The 25883-nt window shown below is 44.5% G+C and overlaps 5 protein-coding genes across 5 annotated transcripts; 2 read left to right on the forward strand and 3 right to left on the reverse strand.

The window, feature by feature from the left end:
• Positions 1-5928: 5928 nt before the first annotated feature.
• Positions 5929-9161, forward strand: H6S33_012152 (uncharacterized protein; the record flags this gene model as incomplete). Its single annotated transcript, XM_044843532.1, has 7 exons — positions 5929-7418; positions 7478-7664; positions 7723-7817; positions 7871-7998; positions 8058-8130; positions 8187-8823; positions 8877-9161. 7 exons carry the CDS (start codon positions 5929-5931, stop codon positions 9159-9161), a joined length of 2895 nt encoding a protein of 964 aa, XP_044695820.1.
• A 1572-nt stretch (positions 9162-10733) lies between these two features.
• H6S33_012153 (uncharacterized protein) lies at positions 10734-11632 on the reverse strand (the record flags this gene model as incomplete). Its single annotated transcript, XM_044843533.1, has 4 exons — positions 10734-10807; positions 10870-11092; positions 11162-11325; positions 11410-11632. 4 exons carry the CDS (start codon positions 11630-11632, stop codon positions 10734-10736), a joined length of 684 nt encoding a protein of 227 aa, XP_044695821.1.
• Positions 11633-13174: 1542 nt separating this feature from the next.
• Positions 13175-16318, reverse strand: H6S33_012154 (uncharacterized protein; the record flags this gene model as incomplete). The annotated part of the gene is made up of 2 exons (XM_044843534.1): positions 13175-14051; positions 14142-16318. 2 exons carry the CDS (start codon positions 16316-16318, stop codon positions 13175-13177), a joined length of 3054 nt encoding a protein of 1017 aa, XP_044695822.1.
• A 1184-nt stretch (positions 16319-17502) lies between these two features.
• H6S33_012155 (uncharacterized protein) lies at positions 17503-20594 on the forward strand (the record flags this gene model as incomplete). Its single annotated transcript, XM_044843535.1, has 7 exons — positions 17503-18432; positions 18560-18657; positions 18735-18868; positions 18959-19097; positions 19235-19463; positions 19516-20156; positions 20225-20594. 7 exons carry the CDS (start codon positions 17503-17505, stop codon positions 20592-20594), a joined length of 2541 nt encoding a protein of 846 aa, XP_044695823.1.
• A 3211-nt stretch (positions 20595-23805) lies between these two features.
• Positions 23806-25620, reverse strand: H6S33_012156 (uncharacterized protein; the record flags this gene model as incomplete). The annotated part of the gene is made up of 3 exons (XM_044843536.1): positions 23806-25262; positions 25324-25489; positions 25552-25620. The coding sequence occupies 3 exons, from the start codon at positions 25618-25620 to the stop codon at positions 23806-23808; spliced, it is 1692 nt and encodes a 563-aa protein (XP_044695824.1).
• Positions 25621-25883: the final 263 nt, after the last annotated feature.

Raw genomic sequence — 25883 nt, forward strand, 5'->3', positions numbered from 1 at the left:
ATCAATACTGGATAGTTTCCTATGTCTTAGTCCTTATTCTGTTTATCGCATTTGGGGTAGCAATCGGGTGGAGGCGAATTATTGGGACTGGGTGGATGAACGGAACAAAGAGGAGACAGAAATTTGAAACAAGAGCAAGCAAGGTTTTTCTCGCGATATTGTTGGTAAAAGTGGGTCGAATGGAGAGTTAGAGTAAGATGGTTTCTTTTGTTTCTGTAATTGTGTACTTGTTTAGCTGTAGTGCAGGACTTTGATGGCTATGAAATACCCCAATACGTGTTTAAAGGGCAAATATTTTTCTTTTGGAAGAGATGAAACTTCATGAGGATAATTGATTAGCTCATAGGATCGTAGGTAGTCTGAAACCAGGATCGAAGATCGTACGAGGCCTGGATGGATAAAATTCTAGATGTTACAGTTGGGTGTCAATCTAGTAAAACCACGCGGATTCGCACAGCCAAATCCTTATTCCGAAGAACGACACACCGGATAAACTCCAAATCTTCCTAAAGCTCAAACAACCTTAGTGAGGGCCCAGAATTAATTTTCGACCATTTTTCCCATCAATTGGAAGCTGGAGAGTGCGGTAGCGAACTGGTGAGGCCTTGTTGCGTTGCCACACAGGTCCCTTTTATTAGATCGACACCCAATAATGCATATGGTAAGGAAAATCTAAGCTGTGAAATCTCCAAGTTTTCTTTTTCTTTTTTGGTTTAGTGGTTCAAGCTACCACATGTTACCTGTTATTCAAAAAAATGTAGGTAACCTATCCGTTACATTTTTCACGATGTCGAGTGATTTATCGTGATGAGGTATTTACCTAGGCTTTTGTCGGTATTCTGGCATTCAGGCGTAGCCCAGCTAAAACCTTCAGCCGAAACTAAGAGCATGTATCTCTAATGTGTACGCAGTAAGCACAGATCGATCAAATAATTCAATTGATGCGTTATTTGATCTCGTAATTATGAAGAAGTGGCGACATATCATATCATGATCAATATGATTCCATACCCATGCATGGCAGTTTGGAACATTAAATCGAGGCCTTGGAGTACGATTCAGTGCCGATTTCCGGCAGAAATGATCACCAGTGTTGAAATTCAGTGGGTACGTAGTCATATGGATCCAATACTCAGTACAAGTGATATCGTGCGGGGTCGGTGGTGGAATTTGTTTGGGGCATGCAGGATCTGGAAGCAACAGGTGTGAAAATTTCCCAAGAGAGTAAGAATCCAAGCCTATCTGAGTGATATCATAGTGATCCCATTGTAGCCCCGTGACCTCTAAACGAGTGTCTGATTACGGACGAAAAGGTCTGTGGAGTTTTTAAAGTTTCCTTCATGAATGACTTCTTTTAATAGCCACCGAATCTTTTCTTAGAAACCCCCAAACCTCGTGTTTGTTGAATATATGTGAAGTTGATACAGGTATCTTGCTAACTCGTGGAATTGCACGTACGTATACATCATATGTGCACTTATCATCGTGCAAAAATAAGTGCACGATTTTCTTTGCATTCACGGCTCTTCCCATAAACCTTGATCAGAGAAAAACGTCGTGTCTCAATTCCTGTACACAGGATACGGATATTTTTGGAAATACTGTGTTGAAGGCTGAAGAAGCACGCCATAATGTTCGCTTGTTTGCCTTTGGATATCGAAACTTACTTCTTGGAGACAAATATTGATGTGTAGTGGCCCGCAAAATTGCCAATGATTGAATTGGTAAGTCTCCGACACCGCAGTTTTTTTACTATTTCTGATATCATACATGCGTACACCACATCCCAAAAGTTTCGATTGAAAACTGTAGTGTCCACACAATCGACCATATGAGAATTGATATAGGTTTAACGTCCTGTGTGATGGGATAGTTTAGCGAGCTGGTATCAGTCAATTGAGATGGATGTATCGGGAAAATTCAATAATTGCACCTTGTGGTCAGGTCAGAGGTTCTTATTATTATATCTTTGATCCTTTGATTATCTAGTGCTTGTCAGACGGGATTACCCGTGACAGTTAATTGTGTACTACTCCATATACTTGGCTGGTACGTATAGTCGTAACTCGACATCCCTCTCATCCTCTGACAACGCCTCGTCAACACCGCCAAGACTTGACGAGAGCGGGGTATCCTCTCTAATAAAGACTTTTCTTTGGCTTCACCACCAAAGATTAGTCGCACCGATCCTTTTCCTCCCATGACTCGGGTCACATAAAAAGGAGTGACATTTCGCACGATCGCCTGGAGAGCCTTCGTCAACCTCATCCTAGTTCTTGTATTCATTGACAAGAACCCCACCACTCTGGGGACCTTTCATACAGGTCCCTTTCGGTCGCAAACACTACTCTCACTTCGAGGCAACATGCCCTCACCCGCACAACTAAAGTCCCACTGAGGGCACCTCGGCATGATGCCACTGTCAGACTTTTGCCTTTTCATTTGTGTTATCTGGAATTTTTTTTTCATTTTTTCTTAGGCGGGGGTTTCCTTAGTCATCAACCTTGTAAGAGGAGTGCGGTTGGTAGCATACCATAGTTACTATATCTGGGGGAATCGGCATTGGGGATAGGTCTTTACGCCATAGTTTATACTTTATGCGGAGCTTGTACCTAGAAACAATAGCACTTGATATAAAAAAAAAAAAAAAAAAATAGTCGTAACTCGATATGCCGGATTGCCAAGGATTTCGTACGGGATAGCAAAAAATCCGGGATAGCAAATTGATTTTGCAGTAGGAAAAATAATATTCTCAGAGGATCTCGTACGGGTCAGCAAAGGATCCGGTGTACTGAGTTCCGGCATATCGAGTTGCGACTGTATAGTACTCTACAGTACTGCAAGTACTCAAACCTGGGCCAATAATCGTGTGGTCGGTTCATGGGATCGCCATGGACCGGGGCCCAACTCTATCGAGGTGTGTTTTTGCACTGATCCTCAACTCTACTCTACACGAACCGCCTTGACCTTGCCGATTGTCAGTAAGGCAGTAGAAAGATGAAGTCTCGGGTAAACCGCACTTTCCAGTAGTTTCCCGAATAGGCTGCTGCCCTCACGCCTTACTCACGGCAATGTACTCGTATTTTCCTGACGTTTGTGGACGCGACTGATATTGCATGCCATACAAAAATACGCCAAGCTCATGATTTTGGGTGTATGCAATAATGGCCCAGTTCAAAAACGTCAGGAAGATACTAGTATTATTCTTTGTCCTACATAGGCCACCTATTGGTTGGGATGGTCGTGTGCAGAACGATCTTGGGTGAGGTTGCTTTTTCTCGGTCTATTTTTGTTATCGATACGACGAATGCAGGGGTATGTACTCTAGAGTACCGTATTGTGACTTCGCACTTGGCACATCGAGCTGGTCCCAACCGTGACAACAACACCGCGGGCTCGGCTTATTGATTCACGCCTAGAAATGAATCAAGTCCTTATATTTGAAAACTCGGCTCGAATTCCTTCAGCTTTCCCGCGTAGGGATAGTGGAGTACTATAACACTTGATCAAGCTTTGCGCATGAAAAATAAGGCAAGACTCCAACGGCTGTCTATCCGTGGGCTAATAAGGCTTGTTACGATATGATACCTACTGTACTAGACAAGATGATCAGGGTACCAGATGCTCTGAGTGATATTAATTAGCTTGATAATGTGGCTCTGGAACCTTAATTAGCCGATCACTTTAATACATAAGTTCAAGAATTTGAATATCCTAAAATCAGGTAAGAGTCTATGCAGGAGTAACGAACGTGGCCATGTTGCAGGGCAAAGTCCATGGTAAGAAGTATTTCTTTCCATTGGATAAACAAACGAGATGCAATAATGGCCAATGAACTAACAGTATCTGCCTACCCCCATCACTATTCCGGACACGTAGAGATCAAAATGACGGCTACGATATATATAAGCACCAGTAGGTTTAGTCCGAACTATCCGGACCATGGATCTTTTGTTTGTGTCTTTTTTAAGCTCTACAAATTTGCTATTGGTATCGAGATTAGACTAAATGACCCCGTGCTCTCCCATATAACACAACATGTGCAAAAGCCACTTGAGTAACGAGAAACTATCATATCAGTAGGCTTCATAATTTGGGTCATAGAAATTTTGTCAGTAATAATTCAACTCAGGTGCTGTCCTGTATTTTTAGATTAGATCGTAAAATTGTTTGTACCACGTATTGATGTTTGGCCGCATAGGTAGGTACTTCGAGTATATGTATGTATGTACACAGATACAGACAACCTATTAGATTGATTCCGACCGTTTTATGCAGGGACTCGCGCCTTATCGGTCTTGAAATTATTTTTCAGTCTAGATTATCGCATTGGAGTCTTGGGTTGAGACGTTAGTATTGAATGAGGGATTAATGGATTATTATTTGCCAGTTGCTGCATATATGTACATACATGCACTTATGTTGTACTTACTCGTAACTTCCTGACGTTTGTGGACGCGACTAATATTGCATACCACACAAAAATACGCCAAGCTCATGATTTTTGGTGTATGCAATAGTGACCCAGCTCAAAAACGTCAGGAAAATACGAGTAGTGTTTGTCCATGGTCCAAAATCTACCGGGCCTGTAGACATATGTACCACACCCCCTTATACCTCTATATTTTGGGTATTCCTTCGTCTGAACTTGTGATGTCCCGTGGTGCAATTACCAACTGTAGCTGATTCTATACCGCATTTTTTTTTAAGCCTTAGGAGTTTTGCCCGAATGGACAGGTCATGATATCATATATATTAGATCTGTAAAGTGCGCGATTGCTAGTACTGTCTGACAAAAGCTGATCGTCGATTAAATGAAGTAAACTAGGGTTTTCTCAACAAGGCTATTGCATGGAGCCCAAATTACTCAATGAACCAAGGAATAGGTGAGTAGTATAGTAGGAATCTCGGACTTTTTTTCCATAACTTGGAATTGTGTGGGCCATAAAATGCGGCTGAAAGCTAGGTTCCCCGGATCTTCTATCGATAGAAGCACCCATAAATAAACAAAATCGCCTATGGGTTCCAGGGCCACGGATCCTGGTCCTTTGTTCTTGTAGTACTGTGGTGTGACGCTGGTGTGAATAAGAGTTTAAGAAAGTACTAGAGTTTCTATGCTCTAGTACTGTGGTCTAATCTTAGGCGTTGGTTGTTACCGAAAATAGGGTTGACGAGTCTAGTCCCACACCTAGAGCAGATCACGAACTGTTTCTCGCCAAGTGATAACAAGAACAAGCATTTCTTGCTGGTTGTATGTACATACCTATACTAGGGAGTCGGGTCATTATAGCGAGCGGGCCGAGTGCGGATCAGATCTCGAGCATGAGATCTCAAGAGTTAGTAGGTAGAGATGTTGGAAAACATCAGGGGAAGAGATCGAGAGTGTGTCGAAAGGACTTCAGTCCCCCAGAGAAGAGTATTCTCCGATGGCACTGTGGCAACGGTTCCCTTTTCGCCTTAATGTTTCGGGCAATACCTTAATGTGCACGTCCATGGATGATCCCTTGGTAATTTTGCGGTAAATCCCCAACCTACAGGAAGGATGTAAATGTAGGTCTCAGCTACAATGGGAACCTCCCTAAAAGTCACGTCCCACCATGGCCTAGCGTGTGTGTGAGACAGACAATTGGCTACCAACCACATCAGCGAACCTCACTTCAGGGACACACGCACAAAAAAAAAAAAAAAAAACCAAACCTTCCAGGCAAAAGAAATGTCGGGTAAGTTAACCAAAATCTACGTCTGTCGTACACATTCGGGAATATGCATTCTGTTAGTACTAACCCGTGCTTGAAATTATTCTGTTCCAGATGTATATAAAGCTCTCCGGACTTCACGTTTACAGTCTTCTCAACCAGCTCCACGGCACAGACACTCGCTTTGCGACCTTAATACACTCGCTGAAAAGTCTTCAGAATTGGGAACATCATGAGACCGCACTCGTTTAACGTGCTCTCTATAGCACTGGTGCTTACCGGAATTGCGAGAGCGCAAACCTCTGTGTATTCGCCTCCGGCGTATACTTCAGTCTTCACCCCACCTCCTTATACTCCGTCAGGATGTCGGAGCGCATACACACCTCCTCCATATACCTCGACATATACTCCAAAGCCAATTACTGTTTCGTACTCTACAGAGGGATATACTTCAGTATACACTCCTCCTACCCACACGAGGGTTTATACACCACCTCCGTACACGCCCTCTGGTTACAGTACTGAAGTTACACCAACTCCATATACTACTATTGTCACCCCAGAGCCCTATACTTCTGTTTATACACCTCCTGTAGAATATACTTCGGTCTATAGTCCTCCTGCGTATACTTCAGTATACACTATACCACCATACACACCTTCGGGTTCGTCTGAGCTTTATACACCTCCTGTTTATACCTCAGTTTATACTCCCCCGCCCTACACGTCAGTCTACTCGCCTCCGTATGTTCCATCTGGATATACGTCTGTTAGCACACCAGATGCATATACCTCTGTGATTAGCCCTCCTGTATATACACCATCAGGCTCTTCGGATGCGTATACTCCACCTCCGTATACTTCAGTTGTAACTCCTTCGGCGTATACAACTGTTTATGTACCTCCAGTATATGGTTCAAGCTCTAGCAGCTCAGAGGATAAAGCTCCATCAAGCTATATTAGCAGCAGCAGAAGTAGCAGCAGCAAAAGCCCTGTTTACACCTCCCCTAGTACTTCTGATTACACGCCTCCGGCCAGCTACCATACTCCTCAATTTACCTCAGAGGCATTCCCTACATATGTAGAGCCAACCCCCTACAACCCCTCGACATATGTCCCAGGACCTGGTGAAACTTCATATGTTCCGGCCACAGATGCGCCTACGTACATTCCTCCAAATCCATATAGCAGTGCTACAACCGTGATTGTCATTGATAATCCAGTCGAGACCAGTACTTACACCAATGGCACCACCGTTACTACCAATGGCACTACCAATGACACTACCAATGGCACGACGGATGGTACTGACGGCACTGATGGCACCGCTAACTTGGGATTCACCCCCGTTGTTGGCCCCCCAAAGGTTGAGCTACGATTGCCTATCGATGAGCTTCATACCCAGTTCCCCGATGTTTGGAATATGTTCTTGATTGGATTGGAAGCCATGATGGCTGTCGACGAATCGAAAGATCTTAGTTACTACCAAATTAGTGGAATTCATGGTCTTCCCCATATTCCATGGCAATACCCGATCAGTAGCTCCCAGGATCCCAATCGTGGTTATTGCACTCATGCCAGCGCACTTTTTTCAACATGGCATCGTCCTTACTTGATACTTGTCGAGCAGGTTCTTTACGACCATGCAGTTGCTGAAGCCAAGAAATTTACTGGGCCAGATGCGCAGAAATATCAGGATGCTGCGAAGAAAGTTCGACTTCCGTATGTGCCAAGATATATCTTAACGTCGTTGTGACTGGATAACTAATTGAGTGTTCTAGATATTGGGATTGGGCTGCTGAGTCAACTAAGTCTCACATTCCTGCATCTATGACAGTTGAAACCATGAACGTCATCAAGCCTGCACCTGGAACTGGAGAGCCTATTACTGCCAATATTCCTAACCCACTGTACTCTTATACTTTCACCCGGGATGATTACAGACAGACATACTTTGATGCGGGCATAGTAAGATCCTCATTTCTGATGGATTTTGCCCACCTATACTAATTATATTTTAAACTAGTTCCGTGATACTCCTGGTACTCGCAGGCAGCCAGATGGGTCTGGGTCTTCTCGAAACGCCTTGGCGGATCAGGAAATGGCAAATACATATGACTCGTAAGTTTAGCCCACATGTATAGCTTAATTTAGCTAAGTGATTCCAAAACTAGCCGTCGTCAAAACACCTACAATCTTTTCTCGATCCCAACATTCCAAGGATTTACAAGTAATGCATGGGATGGTGGCTCGGCGCCTAATGCGTGGACCAGTGTCGAGTCTATTCACAACGATATCCATTGTAAGCTTTCTGTGGATTGATACTTGCAAAACTGTGACTATGCTGATACAGAGATTTAGCCAATTTGGGCGGAGCGGGTGGACACATGTCCTATGTGGATTATGCTGCTTTTGACCCGATTTTCTGGCTTCAGTAAGAGCTAACTTGGCCCCATATTATTCTGTTAGAAATACTAATATAATTTGTAGTCATTGCAATGTCGATCGTTTAACCGCAATGTACCAGGCTGTCTGGCCTGGTAATGTAGTCGAGCCTCAGAGTGCCAGTGGGACCTTTGCCAGAAGAACCCAACCAGGTGACATGGACGATATCAATACACCCCTTTATCCCTTCCGTCACCCCAGCGGCGCGGAGTGGACTTCGAACGATGTTAGCACTGCTGGAAGTATTTTCACATACGGTTATGCCTACCCCGAAGTACCAGTAGAATACCAGAGTAGAAGCACAGAAGAGCTCCGCAACTTTACTACCGAAAAGGTTAACGAGCTCTACCGCCCTGCGTTGAGAAGCGCTGTCACTACTACACCATCTGGAGATACCGTTCGCCGTGAATGGATCGCCGTCCTGGCTGTTGATACCGCTGATATTCCCGGAGATTTCCAGAACCTAGTTTTCGTTGGTGATGTTCCAAAGAATGTTGCAGACTGGAAGACTGCAGATAACCTTGTCGGTGAATCCGCAACATTTGGAGCTGATAAACCAATGCATAACGTAATTCAAGCAAGCATTCCATTGACCCAGATTTTGATCGACAAGGGAGTCGGACTGGACCCTGAGAGCGCTGTAAGGTTCTTGAAAAAAGAGTGTCATTGGGTTACAAAACAGGTTAGTTCGTATATCAGGTCTTCAATGAATGTTACTAATACAAGTGCTTGTAGGGAGGAGCCAGTGTACCACTCTCTGAACTCAAATCATTGAAGATCGCCATTACGAGCACAGAGGTTCAATACCCAGAGGATAAATCACAGCTTGCTATCTGGGGCCAGCCTTATGTCCATACCGAGGTTACTGAAGGAAAGGAGGGAGGTATGCAACCCAACGAGACCTATCTCGTCCAGGGTGAAGTCGCACCCCCAGTACTTGACGGAACTACTACCGATTCCAATTCCACTTCTCCGGCCCATCTCAGGGAGAGATCAAGGCCGTGGAGATTGGTGTTGTAGAGTCAAGTAGGTTCTGATTGAAACACCATCTATTGTTAAAATTTTGGGTTTCGGGAATGGAATAGTGGATGTTTTACGGATACGATTTCAATGGTTTCTTTTTTGGTTTAATCTGATGGTTCTCTTATCTGCTTCAATTTGACTGTATTCGCTTTTTATTTTTATTTTTATTTTTTCCATTCGGGTCGAGTCACTCTCTATAACTATTTCAAATTGAACAGATTTCTATAAAATATTAGCTCCAAAGTCTTTAAGCGAGCGCAAAGAAATAACCAAAAGTTCATATACGCGACTAAAAACAGTAGGAATGTATGGAAGCGGGTCTGCGGTCGATTTTCCTTAAATGTTTGTCGTGCAAGCGATGGCTGTTGGAGATTATACATGCATGTTGGTCTAGTGAAGGTCATGCATGCACCCACCCGTTCTGCATAAACATCTTAAAGGCGTGGAACAGGTCTGTGAGTAGAGTACATTTCTAATATCGTCTCATTTCCAGACCTACAAGGGTTTCCCTCTCCCAGTGGCGATGATTATACCGTGTGAGCCACAACTACTAGAATTTCAGAACCACACAAAACAGGAGATGTATGCCGGGCGCGAGACTACGTGCATGTTTTCTTTAAATCCAGAACCTATGCGCGGAAGGGGGAGGGACCGCGGATGTGACGGGCAATCTTACAAGAGATTGCATTCACAAGACTTTGTAAACCTCACCCGAGGGTCTACATATATTTAACTGCCAGATCTCAGATGTAAAGATCGCTTGACTTGAATACCGGGTAATAATGTATCCCAATGCGGAATAATTAGTAGCGATATTATTAGTCCCATGGAGCTAATCCTTGTCCATATCTTAGTTGAATCTACGAGTGCCGTGCCCTGTCTGGTGCATCGATTTGTAGATAGATGCCCCTGTAATTATAATCTCTATTCTGAGTAGAAGTATCTGTATGTGGACGGACGCGGTGTTTTAGAGTCGTCAGGACTGGTTGGGTGGATGACGTAATGTAACAGGTCCGAGTGATGGTTTGTGAAACACACGTGGTTACAGGGAGCATTTGATTGATTGATTACTTTATTAAGGTTACAGGGAGCATGTGTGTGTGTGCCAACGTACTTAAAGGGTGCTAGGTCTTGGATCTGGTCAGGGGTATATGTGGCCAATGTGGGGGGGCACATATAGTCGTTCGGTCCCTCCATCATCGTGCATATCATTTGACAGGTAGCTTTATAATTTACAATCTTGATCTGGCTCTTCGTGAGCGTGATACAATAGCATGTTCAGGAAACGGCCCTCGAGGCCTCTCGTCTTATTATTTTGGGATATTTAAACCTTTGGAATTTGGAATAAAGTAGCTTGTACGCTGCGGAATTCCCCTTGTAAATACTCTATATCTATGCACATCCAAGTACATTGCTTATGGAAGAAATCCCTCAAAAGAATTTATGTAGTTCTTGAATGCTGATCAATCATGTTGATAGAATTTAGCATATCTTTTATACATACCAACTATCTACATCTATACATGTACCCATATTCACCAACCCAAACAGCAGCTACGTACGTATCTATCACTTCGTCTTCATCTTCTCACCCTCCTTCGAAAAAACCTTCATTGTCTCAAAAAACGCCTGGACCAACAGAACTATTTCCAACTCATTAGCCAACCAGACGCCCGCAACGTCATGGAAGGGGAGGATAACATACTACTGGGAATCACAATCCAGAAGAAATTCGCCAAAAAGAAATAAGCCCAGAAATAGTACCTCTCGGGTCGAACGGTACCATACATCTCGATCGACGCTGTTGCATAGTACAGCACGTCGCCGTAGAGCTGACCGAGCGATACGACGATCTGGAGTGGGTATCGCGCCGGGTGAGATGTCGCAATGGCGTACACGAGGTAGAACGAGAGCGGGCCCCAGAAGATCTGCATATTACATGGTTATTTATGGAGAACTTGAGAAGGCCGGTTAGAGAGAGGGCCAGGTGAACTTACAGCGGTGATGCGCTCCATGGCGACTGTGAAGGCATCGTAGGACATGTAGCGTGAGTCGGAAAGGGCATACTCCTTCCAGAGCTGCGCAAAGAGGTGGGTGTTTCCGGCGATTCTGGAGGCCGTGTAGCCGAAATAGCCTTCGAAGAACAGGTGTATAAACCCACCTGCAGCGCCAAAAGGTAAGTTGGCTGGGTTACCTGAACGGATATTTTTGTGGTATTTTTGTGGTATTTTTGTGAGCAACTTACACAGCATAAACCAGATAGCCACAGCCTTCTCATAGGTCGTAAGTCTCTTCCTCGCTACTACTCCTAGGAGAATTAGAGTTCCGGACACGATCATTACGCAACAAGCCGCAAATCTAGATATGAGCTCTGGCGTGGTGAGGGTGTTGGGAACATAATGCGGCAGGCGGAGATCCTGGGGATAGTAAGGGCTGTGGTGATTGTGCAAAGAAGTAATGTTCGACATATTGTTGAAAATTAAGTTTTATGAATACTTGATATTTGCGCTGCCATGTGTGTATGGAGCGTGATATATATCAAATAGACTTGAGGCTCTCAAGCTAGCGTACCCCGACTGGAACAGGGGTCCCTCAGCATGGAAGCAGCACACCCGGTCATCGTACCATACCCGGATTTTCCCACATCCGCCCTGGATCAGTCAACCTTAAATATATGTATGCATTATTAAGTATGCTAGAGTAGCGGGCAGTAATATACGCAACTAGAAGCGCATATACCCATATAATATATTGTATGTGCTCTACTCTATATGTTTTGCTGCGCGTTCCCGTTAATCTAATATCAAGGAACGGGTAGCAGCGTGGGTACTACATTACGTGTTTGTGCAACTCCTTCCATTCGCTGTGGGTACACGAACACGAATACTGAAACTGAGATCTACATACGTTAAACATTGCGCCAAGCCTAGCTTCCTACTCTAAGTACCGGGGGTCAACCATAAATACCGAGAATCTGATAAGATAAACACACCTATTTCACAGCAAGATTCTCTTATCAGATTCTTCGTATTTACCCTCAACGCCCGGTACAGTTTCCGGTAGAATTATTGCTAAGAGTGGGTTTCTTGGTCCGTGCTCACTGCAAAAACTTCTTTGAGGGCCAATGGGACTATCGGGTCACGGAAACCCACTTTTGTAATAATCCTTCCGGAAACTGTACTTCATCATCCCGACACCCAACGACGCATCAGAGTTCGACTTGACGGTAAAGCAGGCTTTCAGCGGTTGGTGTTAGAGGAGACTAGGGCTCTCCCAGCGCGGAAAAGTACCTGGTGGATCTTCGTTCTATTGTTCTACTGGAGCCGTTTAAAGGGGGGCCGTTAGCACATTTGTTTATGGAAAGTTCTGGTACTTGACTTATGCGTGTAATCCTCCCTAAAAGAGGTGCAGAAACATTTGGTAAGATACAGTCAACGAGCCCAACCAAGGCTTCGTTCCTCACGAGACAAGAAAGCCCTTAGCTTTGAGTACAAAGTTCAAAGCTGTAGCACGTTACATCTAACGGTAAGCTGGCAGGTGTTTATCTTTTACTCTAACCGGGTACTGCTTTATTCAGGTCACAAACATGTGTATCTAGGGTCTGACCCATGCGGTGGAAAGAGTCTGTAAAAATAATTCGCATTGGTTTCGGAGTACAGAGTCCTATACATGTAGCTATGGGGTAGCAATAGTCGTGAATTAACTCTCAAATAAATTTTGATATTGTTGCCTGAATTGTAAAAATCAATTGACTGTCGCACTACATGTATCCGACTATAACTGAAATTCTGGACATGTGTTTGTTGACAAAAGGTTTAATCATACTCATACGGGTAAATGAATCAACAGGATCAACAAAATATTATTAAAAGAAGTGGAGGAAGAATAGAGGGAAGACAAAAAAAGGAGAGTAAAAAAAAGGAAACCTCCAGCCTAATCATTCCAACCTCCGCCCAACCATTCGTAAAAAGAGACTGAATAGACACCCTGTAGAATTGACGCTCCTTACCCTAAAGTAGTTTGCCAATAACAACTGTCTTTTTAGATTTGTTCGGCCCTTCATTGAGCTGCTTGTTTCCACCAGCTACCTTCCCTTGACCTCCTTCCGCGCTCTTTTTCCCTGTCGTTCCTTTATCTTCCTTTGCGATGACGCCTCCACTTGGATCGCTGGTGGGAACAGTGCCTTCTTTCACCGCACCACCCTTAGAATCTTTTCCCTCGACGATGTTCCTGCCTGCACCGTTTTCTTCGGCAATGCTTTCTTTTGCAGCACGAGCCGCATTCTTCTTTCGGCGCGAACTAGTGCTGTTTTTGACGGCGTTTAATTCGGCCACTCGGATGGCCTTAAGTTTGTCGATCGGTTCAGCACACACATCCTTGTAATACTCGACTTTGCAATAGCCTCCCTTAGTATATTCCGGTTTATTGAGAAGAAATCTCTTGAGTTTTACAGCACTCAAAATTTTGATGAATGAGACAAGAACCTTGATATCTTTCGGTTTTTGCTTATCATCATAATTCTCTGCCATTCTTGTTGACTCAGGCATATTTTCAGAACCAATAACTTCCACGTTTTCGAGGTTCGAATCCGCCATACCCCAGGATTCGATATCAGCCTTTACTTTTTTGATAATATCAGATTCATTGAATACTATCTCGTTCTTGACAAGTTTTCCTGGCACTGTCTTTCTCTCTTTGATCCACTGCGTGACAGCTTCAGCATTGAATTGTAGTAAAATGCATCTGGTGGCATGCTCGTCCTTCACCGCTCTCGATGTTGCGGGGTTGACAAGACGCTGGTCATTATGTCTCCAGCGGACAAGAACTTTGACACCATCAAGGATGAAAAAACCAGGCGCTTCGTCGTCGAACCCCCCGTATAAACTTCTATACGAATTAGATTGCTGATTCCCAGTATTTACCAGCTCCCAAAATTTGTTTGCGCCCTCATTCGAGTAAAAGCTAACATGAGCGTACCGAGTTTCATCACCTCCCCGGTTTTCACTATCACCCCTTACGCCTTTCCATGCAGATGGGTGTGGTGATAATCCCGAGACATATATATCTTCGAGCATTCCACCTCTAAGCTGTTGGATAAGCGAATGGTAGGTGACCGTACTTGGGATGGGTTGCAAGAAAAACTTCCGACGAAGACCTACTTCTGTAGAGGGTCCGCTTTCAAAATCAGGTTCAGCTTGCTGGATTTGAGCCTTAGGAGTGATGGGTTTTGAGGGGGTGTCTTTTTCAATCTTTTGTGTTTGGGGATTTGAGAGAATGTTTTTTGCAGTCTTTTGGATTTGGTGGTTTGGTAAAGTGACAGGTGAGACCTGTGGGGTTTCCACCTTCTTAAGCAAAGCATCACGGTAGTTGAATACCGGTCGTGCAACATCCTTAGTGACCGCGATCTTGGTGATTTCTAGTTTTTCCTTTGCAGGAAGGGGTGTCGACATGTTTAAGTGCTCATTCCTTTTTAAAGCAGCTGGTGGATCAATCGCCGTCACTTGTGCCTGAACTGGTTGTATAGCTATTAAGGGTAATGCTGGTTCCGCTTTGTCGTTTATGTGTGACTTTTCTTCGACTTCTGATTCTAGCTTGTTTTTTGGAAGCGTAATTGAGCCTGTCTTCTTTTTCTTTTTCCCCTTAGACTTAGGCTTTTTGCCTCCTAAGGCCTGAGACTGTGTTGGATTTCCTTCAGATTTTACCCCTTCAGTACCATTTTTAGAATTGTGGCCAGCAGGACGGTTGCTAAAACCGTTATCCATCTTTTCAACTCGAGTAAAAATGCCGACACTATCGTTCTCTGCCCCCTTTGTGCAGTTGAAAGCCTCAATAGACCCGAGAAGCTGACTTTTGTCAGAGCATTTTGATAGCTCTTCGTGGTTACTCTCGGTGCTCCGAACGCCGTCAATAGTATGTGCATTTTCTATTTGGTTATCGTTGATGACCTGCTCCGACTGTTCATTTACGGTCTCGGTCTGAACAGAAGAACTCAATTCTTCGGGGATTAGGTTCAGTTTCTCGCTTCCTTGTAGAGATGTGGAAGATCCTGTTGCAGCTAGGCGTGCTTGCACCTCCGCTTCATCCTCGGAGTTCCAGCTTCCCCAAGATCTGATACTACGATCTTCTCTGATGATATTGAAAGTGCCATTGTCCCAATTCATCTTACCCGGAACTCTTTCAACAAGCTCTTTGGGAATCCTTCTAACTGTGTTATTATCCGGTAATTGCCAATCCATTGGGTGGCCATTATGTGAAATGGCAGAAACATTCTCTGTAGGATCCTGAAATTTCTTTACATCTTCAGTCATATAGTAACCAACGTATTCATCTTCTCCCCCCGGAGCCTCTAGGAAGGTACTTTTTGGCACCATTTCGAAGTTTGAAGCTTTCGGGTTTAGTGTAAAGTTGGAGTGAACTTCCAGACGTTCCTTTATAGTGATAGGATTTGAGGTGACTATAACTGGTGGTGTATATGGCTTTTCCGCGTAGACAGTGGAAGTTAAAGGTGAATTTTGATTCTCAGAATTATCAAATGTTGTCCTCTGGTTAGGACTTCCATTTTGATCGACTTGCGCATTGTTGACCTTACTTATGCTCTTAACTTCAACCCAGTGGATGATTGAAGTTGGTGGGAGTAAGCTTTGTCTTGCAAAGTATGACTTTGGCTTTCGAAATGTAGCTGGGATCGGTTTTCTATCTCCCCTAGCCTGTACGTTGGAGTCTTTATATACCCTTCTTCGTTCTTGGCGGGCGTCCTGAGAATAGGCCGGGAAATCCCTTGCATACTGATTTGCGAAAGAGTTACACTGCTCTTCTCTGTTGTTCATATTAGGAGCATTATGATTTAATGAATGACTACTTGATTCGGTCACTTTGGAAAGTGGGCTGTTGCTACCAGAGTCAGACTTCTGTTTGTTTCTTCGCATAGGATCCAGTTGATTGCTGTGCACATTCCAGTCTTGTTTCTTCGAGCCCTCAAAATGTTTGGGGGCAGGAGAGCTAGTTCCTGGAAAGGTGCTTCCTCTGTTCCTTTTTATTTGGGCAGACTTTTTGGGAAGGCTTTTATCATTTGGGCCAGGTAAGCTCGGTTGAGGTTTATTATCGTGGACTTGTTCAACATATGTCAAGTCTGGGGTGTTTTGTGGTACGTTCATGTATCCCAGGGGAGGAGATTGACTATAATTCTGCTGAAATTCAAATTTCCTCGAATTTGAGTATCTTTCTCGGCCATCTGAAGAGCATTAGTGAAAATGATCCCGGAAGCCGCGGGTTAATTTACTGACCATGAGGATGAACAAAGCCTTGATTCTGTTCTTGGTGGGGTGGGGCATGCAGTGGTGTACCAAAGCCCTGTTGATAAAATGGATAAAAATTAGGTGTGGGGTGAGGTCCTGAATGCCAAAGGGGAAAATTTGCTGCTGTACCATCAGGGTTCATTGCGGGTATCAGGACGCCTGGTTGGTATTGCTGATCATAAAACGGCACCATGGGGGGAGCGAATAATTGTGGATAGAAGGGCTGGGCTGTTGGCATCAAGCCCCGACGAGACGGTAACCCGCCAGGAGGTTGATCCATATGAGCTAAAAAAAATCAAAAAAAAAAAAATCAATAAATTTCAGTTACTAGTCATCAAGAATATTTTACTAACCCGAGGAAAAAGCAAGTTAGTCTAGAAAAACAAAGAGCTCAGACAAGACGTAGATGATTACACCTTAGAGAAAAGGGTGTAGAAGATGGTAGAGAGAAGCTAGCAGAGATTTCAGTGATGAAAAGGTAGATGGCGGAGATGGATCTAAGATTTATCGAGGTAGTAGATAGATGAAGCAACAGCGATGATGGCGGTGTTGAGAGATGATTGAAATAAGGAGGGAAGAGGGAAGTGGGGAGAGGGAAGAAGAGGGAAGTGGGAACAAGAGGGAAGAGTGGGGAGCAAAGGAAGAAGGAAGGAGGAAGAGGGAAGAGGGGAGTTAGGGGATGCTGGTGGTAGTGGGCAATGGTTGATGGTGGGGTAGAGATTGAGCCGTCCGCCTGGGTAGGGCAAGCTAGGTCAACAGTAAAAAAAAAAAAAGAAAAAAAAAAGAATTCCCTACGTAATTGTGTGTGACGTACTCTCCATTCTATGGAAAGCAGTCATTCAAAGCTGGCTCAAAAATTTACCTATTGTCAGTCGTACCATTCATTGAGTTGGTTTCGGTATTGTACACTGCTTGTCCCAATCCTCACATTAAACTAATCATCCCATCACCCCAAACTTCTATATATCTACACCTCATAAACATCTATATCTCTCCCCACCCAAAATATCCGCAAATTCTCTTCTATCATAAATCCAATAGTGATGGAATCTTCTCATCAAAAACCCACATCGACTTGTCCCCCACTAGTCAATACTGACGAAGAAAGGAGTCCATCACGAGAGATTAGCACCTTACAATTTTGGATAAAAGATAAGCTCGACAAAATTCCTCCCAAATACAGTGAATACGATGAAGGCATGAGGGTCATCAAAGATGCTATCCAACAAGAGTTTGCTCCTCGACATCAGGGTATTGTAATGCTGGCCTTATCAAAGGAATTCTACACAATGGGTGTAAGCACTACAGACACTGGAGCCGAAATATGGTCCCGCTGGCGATACAAATCTCAAAATCAAATACCAGAAGAAAGCAGCATAACGGGGAACAACCTTTCTAAAGTTTCACTCGCAGCTCAAGAAATGCCAGAAGATGAAAATTCTGAGTCTAACCCCGAAGGAGTTTCTCAGATTCTGCTAAATAGTGACCCAAATCACTGGGGGGGCCTTGTAACCCCAGCTTGGCCCCAGAGTCATGCGAGAGCAAAGGTGGTATATATCCGATCAAAGTCTCCTAAATCCACAATTGAATCTGGGGATGAAGTTCCCAGTGATTCAAGACTTATTGAACATAAGAATGGATCAAAGAGCCTCTCGATAAACAGTTCAGGATCCCTGCGTGCATCATCAATTGATAATTTCCATAGGGAAGGAAGTTCTTTTGAGAATAATACCACTCTTATGAGACCTTATGGAGACGTTGAGAGTATCATGGCCACAAAAAACTATGAAACCAAGCCTACTACTGCTGGTTTTAAGAAGGTTATGACCTCTTCTAAGGATATTTCCCCTCTGGGTGTCACACAGCCTGACAGCAATGGATCTTCGCTAAGACCTTTTCTCCCAAGAGATACTACAATTTCACGAAGTTTTGACAGCTCTCCAGGCGATGTTGATCCCGCTTCTGCTTGTGAGGTCCCCTCTCAGAAGCCTGGAAGACACAAATATTCCATCAATAAAAAAAGAAGTGAAATCTATTACAGCCGTCTACCAGATATCCCTGTCGATACTGCTAATAATGGGGCGGATTCTAAGAATTCAGATGTCCCGAGAGGCTATCACGTCTCTTCGAACTTACCAGAGTTTGAGACTTATAGTAGTACTCATAAGTACACCGAAAATAACTGGCCTATCCAAGAGGTCCGTGATGAATATGGTACTTTGGCTGGGAACTCTGTGGCATCACCAAATAATCATTTTCCTGATACTTCAAACAGGCGTTCTAAACGGGCAGCTTCACCTTCCTCAGTATATTCATTTAACTCCGACAGTCCCTATAACGACCCAGATATCAGCAATGATATGCGATTTAAAGGTGCTCTACCAAAAGCCCAGCGTGACTATGACGCAGGTAACCCCTATGACAGCGCGTTCCAAACATACCAGCCTGAAAAAGGTATTGTGAGACCCAAGCAACCTAAGGATTTCAATGAGAATTTAGCTTGGCAGAATAAACACATTGGTGAGGTGAGGAAAAGTTTTCAAACAAGGCAGAGTCACTATGGTGAAAACTCATACAAGTTCAAATCGAGGAGCGAAATCGGAGAAGTTCCTGCGGATCAAGGAGCTATAACAAAATTGTAAGCAGAATCCGAAATTTCCGTTTTGTTACTTATATCTTTCCCCTACCCCTCTAATGCCCACAAAAAGCCGTCCAAGGTTTTCGATTACTCTTCCACGAATTTCTTGGATCACTGCTCACACATGTCAACTATAGTTCCAACCCCACTCAGCCTAGTTTTATGGTTACAAAAGAGGTCATCCAAGAAGAGGAGATAGACATTCTTGGCAAATTTAATCGTCCCACATTTGCTGCGCACATACCCGTTTTTGGGAAAGATTCAACGGATGAAATTCAGAAGGTCCACGCCAAAGGTGACAGCAGACCCGCATTTCTGAAGTCGTTCCGTGGAGCTGTCCACGACGGTATCAATATGACATGGAAGGTGTGTTAAAGTATCAATGAGATACATGTGCATGTTCTAACGGCAGTTCTAGGGCCCCATAAAATCACAACAGTATAATTCAAAGTCTTCCTCTAAGTTTAGAACAAGACCGATCGAAAAGAATTCTATCTCGGGGCCAATGCATGATGGAAACCCACTTCAGCAATCTGGTAGCAGGTCCACACCGGATATTTTGAACACTGCCCGTCCTATTCCTGGGGCCGGACAAATTTACAGTAGCCCTTTTCAAAGTATTGGTGAAGCCTCTAATGTCTCGTTGCTTCAACGCCCTGTAGGCGAAGATGTCACAGATTCCGGACGTTTACTCTGGGAATATGATGGTTCAGCAGAGGACCCAAACGAAAACGACAATACGAACCAAGTGAGACTATACGACCCAGAGTCTAAACTGGGGAAGGCGATGCTAGATCCCGAAAATCCTACAATCTCCATCGGTCCGTTTCAACAAGCTGCCTTGTACTCCTGGGTTGAATGCTCGGTTGTTCAGGCTTGTAGTGACTTCCTCGGGAAACAGCAAACGTCGTTAAGAGTAAGCCTCTTGAAGAAAGAGGTCAAAAAATGGAGGCGTAACGAGGTTAAACTTACAGACGGCGTTACTAAAAAGAGGGATAGACCCATTGGGTTCATGTTCGGCATGGAAGTCCAATGCCGACTCCTCGAAGGAAATTATAAGTGAGTTTTATCCATCACCTAATAATCATTCTAAACACTATCCCACTAACGATCAAAATTAATTAAAGAACACTTGTTTTCTCCGGACCATCGAAAATGAACCCACTGCCAACAATCACGTCCTGGAAACAAATGATTCCATCCTTTTCGCCGCGTAGTTTCTGCATCCCTGACTATGTGATTCTTGAGCATCTTCGTATGGCTGAAAGAATACTGTGTCTCTTTGGGCCAGGATATTGGGACAAGACACTTTTTGAGAAGAAGCGCTCAGATGCTGTGGAATGCATAATGAACGCTGGAAAGACACAGGCGGAGAGGAATGCGGAAGAGAAGATGGCAAAGCTACGGAGAAAGAGGGTAGAGGCCGAAGAGGAGTTATTGACAGAGGTGGGCATGTTGTCGACTGCGAGAACATCGTTTGAGGGAGCCGAAATTTAGGCAATCGTAGAGACGGGTGGTAGCATTCGATGTTGCGGAGTTCTCGAGTGGTGAACGTTGGAGGAAGAAGTCAGCTGATATTCTCAATATCAAGCTTGATATGTATGGGAGGTGATTTTCCGTGTGACGTTGGCTCGATATCAAATCTTTGATATCACCCAGATTTCTATCTGGTTTGTTTTTACTTTCTTTTTTCTTGGCTTTAAGCACCCAGTAGTAGGGTGAATATGTCTTCGGCGGTACAATTCTAATGTATCCATCTATATGTCAGCACTATTTCGCTATAAGATCACTAAGCACTACTTACATAAAGACAAATGAATACCACAAAATACTTGCATTATTGAATGAAGTTCTTCAAGGTTGTATTCGCAGGCCAGTGGATAAGAGTATAAGCTAAAGGTGCTTATTCAATAATTGCGGAGTCGAACCCCGATACTGCTACGAGCTGTATTTGAGAGGCTAATCCGAACTCCATATAATAAGTCTCACCCCTTAACATCAATAGTTAGTTATCGGATTAAACCCGCCAACATTTCAACATCTTCAAAAAAGGGAAAACACCGTTATAAATGCTACCACTCTTTCAATAGAAAATATCACTTGGCGAAACTGTATTCCGGGAGAAATCAACAGCCGATATCCAACTAAAATAATGCATGGATTAATTCTTGTCGGTGTTTGTAACCAAAGCAGCTTGGCGTATAAATATTATGTAAGCTAATATTATCATTCCAAATCCGTACACGAGTGATTGGCAGTGACTCCAGCGTTGTCTACGATCAAAATATGTCGTCTGGGTTTAAGTTTGTACGTTTTAGAGTGGTCTTTGTGTACGGAAAACTACATGTAGAATCTACGGTCTATATTTAGTATAGCTGTTGAGAGATTGTGAAATGGTGGAAGGGGTAAGAGAGGGGGAGGCTTAGATGATATATATCGAGATAACAAAATCCAACCTTTGTCATCGAGTTTAAGACTAGCAGGAGCTTGAGAGAACATATCTGACCAAAAGGTAACAGTAAATTATAGCGAGAGTCGGGGGGACAGGAGAGGGGCAACTTAGCTAGACTGCACCGGAAGTTTGCTGCTGTTCAATGTTTATAGCTATTGAGTTATATATCAGCTGGTGTATACATGAAATTGTATAAAACTGATGCTATAAAGTGACGTAGTTCGCGTTAGAGTTGCACGGAACAAAAAGTATGAGGTAGCTAAGAGTAGATATATTCAAGGCCTGTAGGTAATCTTGGGAAATGTATGGCGGGACGGAGAAGTCGATGCGAACCTAGAGCATATCAGCTCATACCAGCAGTTTTTGGAATTATCAAAGAGAATTTAGGGGAAGAATTCTAAGAGTTCCTCGTCATCGAACAGGAGCCAAAAGAAAATATCAAATACCCCAAATTATCGAAGAAGCCCACAAACCCAAACGAAAAGAATCACACAGATGAATTTGTTTCGGACTCTCGGAGCATGTGCATCCATCCATGCATCCCAGAATGCGAAATTAATTCAAGTGTGGGTTTTCACCAATGCATGTAGTTATCATGTTCACTATTGGGGCACGGGCAGGTTTGGAGGAGGAAGGAAGGAATGAAGACGGAAGAGCTTTTAAAGGTTTGAGACCGCCAAGAGTATACGTGTATATGTAAAGCTGGGCGAGCTGGGTTTTTCGCCACCGGGAAGTTAATTTATGTCCTTGTGGGCTCAGATCTGCGGTGAGCCGTGCGTGCAGTGCAGGCTGGTCTGCCGTGAATATGGGTACGATCGGTGGTTAGCAGATTTCTGCTTTAACTAGCTTCTCCTCCTGATGTAGTAAGGCCACTTATTACATTTGCCTCTAGATTCCGTATGTACTTGAGGATCTATAGTAACAATTCTAGATGCTGTTGGGAGTTTTCTCTTTGAGTCTGCATATATGTATTTGATAGCCACTGCCAAGACCTATGGATCTACATTCATGCGTAAGTAATTATGAGATCTGTGTTAGATTAGTAGAGCCCACAGTCCTACAACTTACTATCCAGAGCAGTTCAGGAGCATTATTTTTCTCCGCCACGTCCATTCGTTGACCCAGCTGGAAAGTTGGTCAGTCTCATCTATCATCTTCCACCTAACCTCCGCGCAGAAATTAAAACCTACAGCACCCACCTCTACAATCACACAACCTCAACCCACCTCCCTCGCCCGCCGAACAGTCGTTGAGACCCAAGCGCTCAGTACATACATGTAGCTATCTCCACCCTTTACTCTACTACCTAGGTGCTCCTATACCGGGGGGTGGGCTGGTCTGGCAGATAGCAGCTAAACGTCGCAGCGCCGTTTTCACAACAAAATCTATCAATGCATACCTATCAAGCAGAGCAAACCCTGTTCTTTACGCCCTCTTCAGAGCCTCGGAGAATGGTGCCTAAATCTCCTCTCTACTCAGTTCTCCGCCTCCGCAGCCGCACAACGTCCCCGCCTGAGACCGCGCTACACACCACACCGACCACCGGAACCGGCTCCAAAGCTTAACCCCCTCCTCAATGGTCAAAGCAGCCTTAGAGGTCCCCGCGCAGAAAAAAGAAAATCTGAAACTGTGGGGTTTAGCGCTCCACGAGTCTGGTTGCGAATCCAGCGTGGCACCGTTTCGTGGGGTACAGGTATCTGGGACAACATACAATACCAAGACCAGCCAAGGTGTTTGCATCAGGCCGATCGGGAGGTTGGCATGTGTAATTAGTTCAGTTTACAAAGAGACATCAAGATCATCTGGAGGCACAGTTAAGGTTCTTTTTTTTGTTTTGAATAGATTCCCCGCCCCTGATTTATTTTGCTTTGGTAAATAAAAGTTGAAAAGACTGATAAAAATATAGACTAGAAATATAAAAAAAAAAAGATAAACCGCCCTTTTCGTCTTCACTTTGCGGAGCTGGAAGCAACAAAAAGAGGGAATAATAAAAAGTCAAGATCTAGCACAAGATATGTTTTTTTATATTTTGCTGCCAATTCCAAAACCAGTACATCGTTCCTCTTTTTGGTTAAAAAACCACAACATGAGCAAAAGCAAAAGGCTGAAATATCTATGAAAGAATGAAAAAAGAAATATAAGAAATTATCCAGTAACCAGTAACCAGGTATATATAAGTTTCGCTCTACATGTAGCCATCTAATGGGCTATGCGGGGAGCAACGGAAAAAACAAACTGAAAAAGACCGTGGAGAAATTAATTGGCAGGAGGAGTCCACTGTGGAGCGTTGATGATGATACCCATAAGACATCCTGAGATGATACCAGCGATGGGGAGTGTGAAGATCCATCCACCGTAACACCATCCGACCATTCTCCAGTTGAGCGCGCGGAAGTCTCCGTTACAAAAGGCAACACCCATAGTGGCACCGACAATGCACTGAGTGGTCGAGACTGGGAGCGAGAGACGGGTGGCCAAGACGACAGTGATGGCAGATCCAAGCTCCATGGAGAAACCACGGGATGGGGAATGGAGAGTCAAACGGTTACCAAGGTTGCGCATGATGTTGTATCCGTAAGTCCAGAGACCAATGACAATACCGGCACCACCGTAGGCAAGAATCCAGAGAGGAACCTCAGCCTTATTTCCACCGTGTCCGGTCTTCCAGACCAAGAAGATGGTAGCGAGAGGTCCGGTGGCGTTTGCGACGTCGTTGGCACCGTGGGCGAATGAGGAGGTAGCAGCGGTGAGGACCTGGAGGAAGGAGTAAAGATGCTCGGTCTTGTTGTCAAAGTGGGCAGCGCGGGCGTGGATGTCAGCGAGGTTACCAGAGAGGAAGTCTTCACGACCCTGTTCGCCAACGACATCGATACGGACACCGTGCATGAAAGCGTTCCAGGCAAACATCAACAGGTTCTTAGGAGTGTACCATGGGCCAGCATCGGCCTTCTCAACTTCTTCGAGAGTCTTGCCCTCGACCTGAGTGCGCTGCTTGGAAGAATCAGAGTCGATAGGCTCACCAGCCTCAATGTCCTTCAACTTGCGGGCTTCGAGCTCATCGCGAGTAGCATGACCGGCGTAGTAGTCCTTGACAACCTCGACGTGACCAGTGGGGCGGTCAGGGACGGGACCGCGACGGAGGAGGAGAGGCCCATAGATGATTTCCCATCCCTTGAGGGTCCAGTCCTCGAGGACAAGAAGACGATGAAGGTATGGAAGGAAGAAGACGACACAGACAGCCATAACACCAAAGGAAACTCCGAGGATGGTACCAACAATCTGGGCAGTGTTCCAGCCGTCAAGGTCCAGAGAGGCGGCACCCTTCCAGACGATAAGCATGGTCAAGATACCGGAGGTGATGGCGAAGTAGATCGGGACCATAACCATACCCCACTTGAGGGGATTCTGGCGCTTCAGAACTCCGTACTTGGTGACGGAGAAGAGGATAGCGGCGAATGAACCAGCAAGCGCGGGGGCGATGAGCCAAGATGCAAAGATCTGAGCAACACCCTTCCCATCCCATCCCCAGGTAATACCATCGGCACCGACAGTCGCAATTCCCATTCCGATAACACCACCGACGATACAGTGGGTGGTGGAGACGGGCAAACCGATAGATGTGGCAACTGTGAGCCATGTTGCTGATCCGACCAAGGCGCACAACATTCCCAACATGAGGACGGCAGGCTGTCCATCGAACTGCTCAACCTTGACTGTAATGAGGTGTTAGCCATCGTTCCACTCATCATATCCATGGTTCTTTTGTGGGCCTACCAATCTTGGATCTGATAGTATCGGCGACACGGGCACCAACGAGCAATGCACCGGCAAACTCCATAACGGAGGCGATCAACATGGCTTGCAAGAGAGTAAGGGACCTGGAAGAGACGGAAGTAGCGAAAGCGTTGGCTACATCGTTGGCACCAATGTTCCATGCATCCTATTGAATCCAATAATATCAGCAACAAGCCCAGAATATTGAAGTTTATAATGCAAACCCACCAAGAATGCAAAGAGCATCGCAATTGCGAAGATGTAGTCATATTCGGGGAAAGCTTGTCCAACGCTCATTTTGACTGTTGGTATTGACTGAGAAATCTCAGTCGGAGGAGTGGGTATTAAAGTTTTGCAGGGAGAACTTCTCGTTCTTATTGCAGGACCCTTTTATCGGCTTTGAGATGTTGCTGTTGACTAGTAGACTCTGAGTAGAGAAGAGAAAAAAAAGTCTTGATGGATGCGAGAGGCAGGACATATTTATGAGAGTCTCTCAAAGCTGAGCTGATGTTCGCCAAGTGCATGTACAATCTGGGTTGACCAATCCCCCACCACCCACG

Source organism: Morchella sextelata (genome assembly GCF_020137385.1).
Source record: "Morchella sextelata strain SCLS chromosome Unknown scls_7, whole genome shotgun sequence".
Classification (NCBI taxonomy): Eukaryota; Fungi; Ascomycota; class Pezizomycetes; order Pezizales; family Morchellaceae; genus Morchella; species Morchella sextelata.